General features: G+C 43.8%; 1 protein-coding gene across 1 annotated transcript in view; it reads right to left on the bottom strand.

Annotated features, from left to right (window-relative positions):
- LOC138862407 (uncharacterized) overlaps positions 1-10,000 on the bottom strand; it is a 137,302-nt gene that overhangs the window by 2,414 nt on the left and 124,888 nt on the right. Inside the window, exon 4 of the mRNA XM_070124427.1 lies at positions 1-107. This exon is cut by the window's left edge and continues 2,414 nt beyond it. Within this exon, the coding sequence (XP_069980528.1) occupies positions 1-107 (107 nt within the window). The remainder of the gene's footprint in view (positions 108-10,000) is intronic.

The raw sequence follows: 10,000 nt of genomic DNA, 5'->3' as shown, positions 1-10,000 counted from the left end.
TAAAGGCACGACCCATCACGAAGGAGGGCCGGAGGCTGGACCCACGCGCAATGTGACGCTGGTATGAGATGTCCGGCAGGCAGGCTTCTAGGCATCCTTCTGGGACCCTGCGGAAAAGAGGGAAGGGGTTAATGCAAGTCAGGATGGTCGACGAAAGGAAACGCCAATAACTTCCACAATGACAATTCACTGCGGACACTAGATGATAGAATTTTCCTCAAGCTAGAATACTGATGAGTGGTTAGTGGCGAGTGAAAGTTATGGATAGTCACGTAATTTCCATGTCATGAATGAACCAGTAATCAGAGATGCTGATGGATGATCCAAAAATTCGAAAACAACAAGATCAAATAAAGTGAGCTTGTCACTGAAAATTAAAGTAATTATATGAATGAAATCGTATTAATAACTATATAGAATTTTTTTTATGTACACCTATTATTATATGAGATAACAGCAAAAAATATTCGCCATTTTAGGCACTTCAAATACTGTTACTCCGAAAATAAAGTTCAACTATGGTAAAAGATTTTTTAAAAATAAGCATGACAGACAAGTTTATTTCACTGTGCCTACATCTAAGCATTCATAAGTCTGCTTGTAAGACTCCTACGTGGAGACTTTTAGTGCAGTCAGTTCACCTGCAACTGGTCTCACTGCACTCTATATTTGCATTCAGGTGAGAAGTTAGAGCTAGTTCTGAGGTTCGTCAACTGGATCTCTGCCTCACCATTTCATATTGTCACCTTGTACAATGGTAAATATTAATAACAATCTTTACCCCACAGCTGCCAGACGCATGAAAACAATACACACACACACACACACACACACACACACACACACACACACACACATACACACACACACACATACACACACACACACACATACACACACACACACACACACGCACGCACGCACGCACGCACGCACGCACGCACGCACGCACACACACACACACACACACACACACACACACACACACACACACACACACACACACACACACACACACACACACACACACACACACACACAGAGGAGTTGCCAAGTGATGAAACATTTCACATTCCTGAAAGCCTACTATGGCAATGAATTTGCCATAGTAGGCTCCCTCTTTTTTCATAATCGTTAATTCATGCATTCGTCTGTATCCGATGGTTACGCATTGATGCATATGGAGTTGAATTTCTTTAATTCATATCCATGCACATATTTCTTCTTCTTCTATTTACAGCTTGTTTATTTACAGTCTTCTCATGCACCTGTCTTGCATCTCTCAGGTAAGTTACGGTGTAATCCTTTCAGGTAAGTTTATATTTCCAGGCAAGTGTCTTATTTTGTAGATTCTAATTAGTATTTGCTTATAACGGTGTTCCTTGCATTGCTGCACGGTTACAGCCTCGCACCTGCCACCGGCAATTAGCAGGAGCGAAGCCACAATCGTGCGGTGGAGCCATACTCTCTCTCCCTCTTTCCCCAACTCCCTTTGGGAGAGGAGAGGCTAAGATGGCCATACTCTTTAGTTGTCGTGTTTGTTGCTATTTGTTTATACTTTATAGATTTGTGGGGATTGTTTGTTTTGTATTTGTTATCTGTTTTCCTGGAGTAAATTGGTTCAGAGGGGTTTCCTCTTATTCTGGTTAGGCTTCTTGGCCACCAGCGATGTTCTCCTGCCATGTTCTGATGGGTTGCTTTTATTTGTTCATAGTTAACGTCTTCTGTGTATTCTAAGCGGTCCCAAGTTCTTTCTGCCATTCTGTGTATGCGGGTATTAATGGGTTCTAGATTGTAGGCCGTGTGTATCTCTCTTATAGAGGGACGAGGGTTTGGCCATCTTGTACCGTTTATCCATAGAATGACTTTGTTTTGGATGGCTTGGAGATTGTACCACGAGGATTGTGCAATGGTATTTGAGGGAACTGGTGGCTATTCTAGTATTGGTCTGACCAGTGCTTTATATAGTCAGAGTTTGACTTCCTCATGGTAACTGGAGAAGCGTTTTAGTTTTGTTAGGGTGCTCCCGGCTATCTTCGTTCTTTCCTTTACGTGGGTGGATATGCCAGTTGTTGTTATTTTTAAACCAAGTAATTTTCCTTCTTTTGTATATCCTGCATCTATGCTTCTTAAGTCAAGGTTGCCTGGTTTAGTTCTGGCGGCGGGAATTATCAGGAAATTGTTTTTATTTGTTTTGATCTTCCAGGCTTCCTCGAATTCATTTACAGCAGCGATAGTTCTGTCTGTTACGAGTCTTAAGAATTCCTTTCGGCGGGAAGGGTGAGAAACGATCTGGGTGACATCGTCTGCGTACATGTTGTAGTTACTGTCTCTTGTTGGAGGAGGGATGGGTGAAGTGTATATTATATAGAGGGTGGGTGATAGTATGCTTCCTTGAGGGACCCCGCTTTGTAGGGAGAGTTCTTCACCAATCACTTGACCAACTCTTAGTTTTGTTTTACTATTATGTAGAAAGTTGAAAAGTAATTTGGTTAGAGGTATGGGGAGGTTGAGTCCTATTAGTCGGTGTTTGATGCCTGGATGCCATACCTTGTCAAAGGCTTTTGTAACATCGCGCAGGACGACATTGACTTTCTTATTATTTGCTAGGGCTTGGGCTATTTCTTCATAAGCTATGGCAATAACGGTGGAGGTGCCATGTGACTTCCTGAACCCATATTGTCTTGGGTTTAATGCTTCGTTGTCTTCTAGGTATGTTTGCAGACGGGTATTGATGATTCTTAAGATTTTTCCTGGTATCTCAGGGAGAGATATGGGCCTGAAGTTCTCAGGTCTATTTGGGGGTGTTCCTGTTTTTGGTATGAGTGTAATTATGGCTGTTTTGAACTGTTCCGGGAAATGGCCGGAGGCCTGGTGTTTTGTTCTTTGTTCGTCTGATCACATTGGTGACTTCTTCAGTTGTTATAAAGGTGATCAGTGGGTCCTCATTATCAAGTCGTGCCAGGTTAATCAGGGGATCACTATTTAATTGGTTGTTATGTAAGACTAATTCTTCAAGGACCCTCTCTTCAGTTTCCTCATCGAAGGTTTCATTCTCGCTGTCAGAGATATGGAATGTGTTTCTCCAATAGGTACAGTGGATAGCCTCTTTGACTACATTATCACAGAGTTTGTTACCCAGATCGTCGAAAATGTAGGGACTGAGAAACGTGTTTTTTTCATTACGGTTTTTAGCTGTCTCCAAAATTCTTTTGAATCCTTTACCTTGCCTGAGAGGTTGGCTGTGAGTTCTGCCCATCTGATGTTGGATTGGGCTCTACATGCTTTGATTAGACGGTTTCAGATTATAACATGTCTTAATGCTTGATCCCATCCTCTGAGGTTGGGCAGGTTTCTTATGTTTTGATATAGGGTTTGTAGGAGCTGTACTTCTGGTGAGTTGGTTGGGTGTGGAAGAATTCTGAAGGTCTTTATGGAGATAGATGCTCGTTTTGCTTCAAGTATGTCTTGAAGCCAACGATCTGTTTCTGCGTCAATTTCATAAGGTTTTCCTTGTAGTTGAGTACATGTTTTTTCTTGTAGTATTCCCTTGTATCTTTCCCAGTCGGCATTTTTGTAGTCTGGTTTGGGTATAGATGGGATGAGTATTGGTTTAGTGGATAGGTCCAATACCATTGGTAAATTGTCACTGGTGGTAAGTATCCCAGGTGTTATGCGGGTGTTAAAGTAACCATACCTGTTGCATAGTACTGTATCAGGGCTAGAAGCAGAGTTGTCCCGAATGAGGGTGGAGAAGTCTAGTCCCAGATGAGTTAGGCGGCCATCTACCATTAGTCTGGATAGACTGTTACCTACTGTGTTGTTGTCATTGTGGCCGAGCGTTCTATGTATTCCCTTTAAATCTCCTAGAAGGTACATTGGTTTGTGTAATCTGAGGAGTCTGAGGATGTCTGGGTAAGGTAAGAATGGCCTGCAGGGTAGGAGATATGCTGTTGCTATGACTGCCGGTCCCCAAGACGTTTCTATTTCCACTGCAAGAATTTCGTGTTAGAAATCGTCTATGATGCGGTGACATATTCCTCGCTTTACGGCAAGTGTCACCCCATATGCTCTCTCTCCTGATCTGTTTTGTTGGTAGATGTCATATGGGAAGATTTTGAGTCTCATTGCTGTTTAAACCGTTGCTATTTAAGAGGATGATGTCTGGGTTGTGGTAGGTGTATGTATGACATAATTCTTGTTTTCTTGTTTGCCAGTGTAAGATGTTGTGTTTTAGTATTCTAAGGGTAGTCATTTCGCTGTCTTGGAAGAGGATTGCATTATTTCTGCATATTCGTTTCTTACACCTTTCAGCTTGTGTCTTCCTACAATCAACCTACCGTTAACCTCTAAAGAGCCTGCTTCTAGATGCCTTTTTATCTTTTCTTCTTTATGCATGTAGTTCCTGTTGGTGAAAAGCAAGTTTAGGTTTCCGGTTTTTATTTCTTTGCCAATCATTATTTTGTCGTAATTGGCATACTTTTTAGGGTCGTGTGCGTATATTTGGAGCCCGAGTTCTTCTGGGTCTGCTGGGATGCCTCCATATAGCAATCTGGTGCCTGGTTTGGGTTTTCTCTGTTCTGTGCTAGTGGGGGTTTGTTCTTGAGAGGGGAAGTTGATTTCTAGTTCCTCCTCTTGTGTGACATTATCGGTATCCATGGTGGATATAGCTGTATTAAGGGCCTGGAGGTATCATTGTTCACTTGTAGTGCTAAGCTGTGGATATCGAGGGATGTCTAGCTTTTGGGCGTACTGAGAGTTGCTCTCCACTTGGCTGTAAAGGTGTTCTTTCTGTTTGTTGTGTGGTCATCTGGCTTTCGGTTGGCTGTGGGGGTGGTATGACTTGGAAAGTGTCTACAGAGTTGACATGGTTAGGGACCTGAACCTCTGGTAAATTTGCAGCTCGTAATCCCTTTTTTACTTCCTGGGTATACGTTCCAGGTCTGCCGATGTTGGCTAGGTGAGCGTTGATGATTATTACCAGGACTTTGAAGGAGAACTCATTAGGGAGATTAATTATTTGGTTTGAAGCAGATGCTTCTTTTAAGGATGCATCTGATGCTCTTCTGGCCACTGTGCTGTAAGGTATGGCGTTTTGTTCTCTCTCCTTTGTTGTTTTTTCATGTTCTATTTTCCATATGATATCTTTCCTGGTCTTGCACCTGCTAGAAAGGGTTGTGTGGTTCTCCCCACAAATGACACATTTAGGGTTTGCCTTATTAGGGCATTCCCTGAAAATGTGACCTTCCTCTGCACATTCACTGCACATTTTCTTCTCCTGATTGGGGCACCAGCTCTTTATGTGGTCATACGAATAACACACCATACATTGTGGAACGTTGGTGTACCGTTCGTATTCAATGTTGCGGGGGGGTATTGAGAACCAGAATAATTGTAGTCCAGTCTCCTTAACCTTGTCTGCCATAGCCATTGATCGAAATATGACCTTTATGATGTGTGGCTTCTCCATCACATCGATGTCATCAACTTTTGTGTAAGGAGTAGATTTGACTATTTCCTTCTCAATCGAGTTGTTAAATTCTTTAAGTATCTCCTCGTCAATTCCCTTTAAGACTAAAGTCATTTTTGCTCTTTTTTCAGGGGAGAGGATTGTCGAGAAGCCTGCTGCGCTAAAAACGGTTCGGGTACCATCTTCGAAGACATTATTGGTGCATTGGTCGGTATCTGTTATTGCAATGTATCCATCTTGGGTGGAGAGAAGCTTGGCGATCTTGATATCCTGTTGGCATAGCATCTTCAGTAGTTCAGACCTCTTTCCTGGGGATGGCCCTCCCTCTGCTTTTATCCGGACTTTCGGCATTCTTACATATTAGTTCAGTAAATGAAATCCTGCCTAGTCCTTGAGGTGGTTTGTGGATTACAGCAACCCCCCCCCCCCCCCGCACTCTTGACGTGCGTCTGGGAGGACGAAGGGTGGATCACTAGAACTGCTCAAGGACGCCCCAGAGGGGGACCTATTCCTAACCCTATCCTAGAGTAGCTGAGAGTGCCTGTCAATCCCTGGCTCCTCACCCCACCTAACGAGGAAATGTAGGTTTATCCTATGGTCAGTGGCCCCCCAACTAGCACACCGAAGTGAGGTTGAGAGCACCATTGCGCCGCCCAGGAATGAGGATGGAATAGAGTGAAATGAAATAGCGCAGGGAGAAAGAGGGCACTGAAAAGGCAACAAAAGGATTTATTTACTTATCTACCAATAAGCAAATAATGTCCTTTAGAGCAGTGCAGTTATGTAATTGTGTTGTGTTGGTGTGATGTGTTGTGGATCCTCAAGAGAGGGGCAACCACGAGAGCCACATGTTCAAAAACAAGCTGACCGAGGTGACAGGCTAGTCAAATTCACAATAGCTTGCTATTATAGTCTCTCACTTGTGATGCCAGGATGTGGGTATGATGGTAACCCACTTAGGATGAGCCGCAAAGAAGGTACCAGTAATGCCACCGAGCAGGTGTGGATACAATCTACGCTAAATAGGTGACATTAATGTCAAGTCAGGCAGAGGTATCATGCCAATCAGGCAACACTAATGCCACAGAGGTGTTGTCGTTGCGGCGGTCGAGAGCAGAATGCATCATCAATAAGTGATTGCAATCGCTGTTGTGGTGCCTTTTCCTCTGCGGAAGCCATATTGATTTGCGTTTAGTGTCGTTATTTCGAGAAAGTCCATCAGCCTGTTGTTGACAGTTCTTTCAAGAACTTTTCCAGGTATTTCCAGCAATGATATAGGCCTGAAGTTCTCTACTCTTATTAAGTGGTTTACCTGGTTTTGGAATTAATGCGATCATGGCTTCCTTGTAAGATTTTTGGAAAATATCCACTGGCCAGGCATGTATTAAGAATATATGTGAGTTTTTTTTTTCACCATGTCAGGTAAATTAGCCAAGTCGGTTTTCCTGATCTTGGATTTGCCCGGTGCTTTGTTTTTCATTTTTGATATTACCTGTTTCACTATTCTATGAATCGATATGGCACGAGTTTTCCCGGGAATCTTTCAAGATCTCTGTGGATCACATTTTCAAATTGATTGTCAAAGTCGAGGTTCTCTTTGTCCGATATTTTAAAGGCCTTAGACCAGAATGCATTGTGTATAGTCTCTCTTTCTCAGTGTTTTCATAAATCTTTTCATTCTGGGGACTAAGAAGGTATGGGCTGCTTGGGGTGTCGTATCCTTTTAATCTCTTTATGTTGTTCCAGAATGTTTTGGGGTCTTTCCCTGCTGAATGCATGGCTAGTTCGTTTAGTAGATTTCCCCAGTTTTCTTCATTTAGATTTCTAGATATTTCTTTGAGCTGGATTTGCAGGGCCCTGTATCTCTGCCTTAGATCTTCGCTCCATCCTGTTGATTCGCTCATTCTTTTAATTTCTTGATAGAGGGCTTTTAAGATGTTAAGTTGATGATTTGTTTTATGATGGGGAATTGTAGTGTAGAATTTGTTTGGAATGCAGTCTTCTTTTGCTGCATTTCTTTTTCCCATTGTTCCACCGCTTTGTCGATCTCGGTGTGTGGTTTATTATGCTGCTGTATCTCTCTTGTGTTGCTCAATTTTTCTTTGTATTTTTGCCAGTCCGCTTTTTTGTAGTCTTTAGTTGGCTGTCTGGGTATCATTATTGGTGACATGGATATGATAGCTTGTGCTGGCAGGTGGTCATCATCATCATCATCATGGGGGCTGACGCCGACGGGGGCGCATAGCCGCATCCACCCTTCGCTTCCACCTACGAGGATCCCTCATGGCTAGACGCCAGGCAGGGACTCGGCCCATCTCTAGTTCTTCACGGCAGGTTTGGTCGATCTGCCCAAGCCATGACTTCCTCGGTCGTCCCACAGGCCTCCTCCATCCAGGGTTGTCTCGAATAGAGACGACCTGATGGGCAGGATCATCCTGAGGAAAGCGAGCCAGGTGGTCACTGGTGGTTATTTGGCCTTGTGAGAGGTGTGTGTTGAGGTTACTATATCTGTTCGTAATAACGACGTCTGGGGTTGTCGTCGTGTTGTGTCTTATTAGTGTTGGGAAATCTGGTCCCACGATGATAGCTTGGCCATGGTTGACGTAGGTGGCGAGTCGACGACCCATAGGGTTGTCATTCCCGTGCCCTAAGATGCGGTGTAGAGCATTAAGGTTCCCCTACAGATATGGGTTTTTGCTGTCTGAGCAGACGCATGAAGTCAGCGTCAGGCAGATATGGACGTCTCGATGGGAAGTATGCTGTGGCAATTATTATTGGGCCAAGTAATGTGTCCAGTTTGTTGGCCAGAACCTCGGCCTGGAAATCATCAATGCCCTTGTGTTTAATGTTATCTTTTTACTGCAATTGCCACCCCATCATTTGCTTTGCCAGACTTGTTGCTGGTGTAGGTATTGTATGTGTATATTTTGATTGGGTCTGTTTCGGGTTTCCCGTGACTGTTAATTAGGATGATGTCAGGGTCGAACTCACGGTATGTGTTTCTAAGTTCTCGTGCTCGCTCTTTGGTCCAGTCGAATACATTATATTCTAGAATACGGAGTCTGGTCATCCTTGGAGTTTCTCTTTATTTGATTCTGTGGGGGCTTGGCATGGTTCTTCGAACCCATTACAAATTTTGCTGGGATTTCTTTTTTCTATCATGCTAGGCATATTGATGTTTCCATGTTGAAGGTGTTTGTGAATTTTTTATTCTTTTTCCGGGGAATGGTAATCTGGGTTACTGAACGTGTATTTTATGTTGCCTTTGTTTATTTCGTCCCCTTTTGTCTTTCTGTTGTTATTATGGAATCTTTTTAGTTCATTTGCGTACAGTCTGATGCCGAGTACTTTAGGGTCAGTGGGGATACCGTCCTTGAGGGTAGCCTGTGGGGTTGATGTCTGTGAGGTTGACGCGTCGATGTCTTGGCCAACTTTGGAGCTGGTGCTGGGTTGGACTGATCTTGGGGCCTCGGCATGAGCGCCACTTCGTGCGTGTGGCACCGAGCGTGAGCGTGCTCTAGCCCCTTCAAACTGTTTGGTGGATATGTGCGTAGTTACTACAGGCGTAATGAATGTCAACGCCTGGTTATTTTCGCTCGGGGCAGTCTCTATATTTATCTCCTCTTCTTCTTCGTCTCCCCCCTGCTCACTGAAGAGCCTGTCATGCATGTCTAGGGCTCTCACGTGCGAGAACACGCTCTCTTGCGAGGTTGCGGTTTCCATGATGTGTTTTTGTGGTTCTGGGGCAATGACCCTGAGTATCTCTGCCGAGTTGGGGTCTGCCTCGAGCGTAACCTCTGGGAGGCCAGCCCTGCGCAGTCCTCTATTGGCAATGGCATTATAGTCAGGATTCTTTTTCTTTTAAGCTTGTTAGGTGGGCCTTTATCAGCATCGTCAGGATCTCGAGAGAGGTGTTCTTAGGAAGCTATTTAATTGGTTGGTTAACCTTGGGAGTGGCGTTCTGTATCGATTTAATTATTGTGTCTTTCGTTGCCGAGATGGTGGCGGAGGCAGCGTGTTTGGCCACTTTGCTGTAGCTTTTGTTGCCGCCTTAACCTCATCTGCCTTTTTTGTCTCTGTTTCTTTAATTATATTTTTTCTTTCAGGGCAACTGTTAGCCAGAGTACGATGGTCTCCTTTGCACCTGAGGCATTTTTTGAAACTACTGTTGCATTCCGTGTAGGTGTGCCCTGTCTCCTCACATTCAGAACAATATTTGGTTGTTTTATTGGGGCATTTACTTTTGTTTTGGGTATATTCATAACAGTGTATGCATTGACTGAATGCTGTGAATCTTTCTGGTTCTATTTGACGGTGTGACTGAGAAAGCAAACAATTTCAGTCCTCTCTCTTTTATGAGGTTGGCAGAGGTGAGGCTATTATGGCGGACCTTAATGAGATTGTACTTTTGCATTATATAGACGTCGTCTACTTTAGCGTGGGTGATGGTGCGTTCAATCTCTGCTGCTATTGCGTCGGGAGGCAGGTTAGTAATACTCTTGTCCATGCCTTTAAGTACAAGGGTTAGTC

This window comes from Penaeus vannamei, chromosome 8 (assembly GCF_042767895.1).
Source record: "Penaeus vannamei isolate JL-2024 chromosome 8, ASM4276789v1, whole genome shotgun sequence".
Taxonomy (NCBI): domain Eukaryota; kingdom Metazoa; phylum Arthropoda; class Malacostraca; order Decapoda; family Penaeidae; genus Penaeus; species Penaeus vannamei.
The sequence above is the reverse complement of the archived record's forward strand: the minus strand, read 5'-3'. Positions and strand labels throughout refer to the sequence as shown.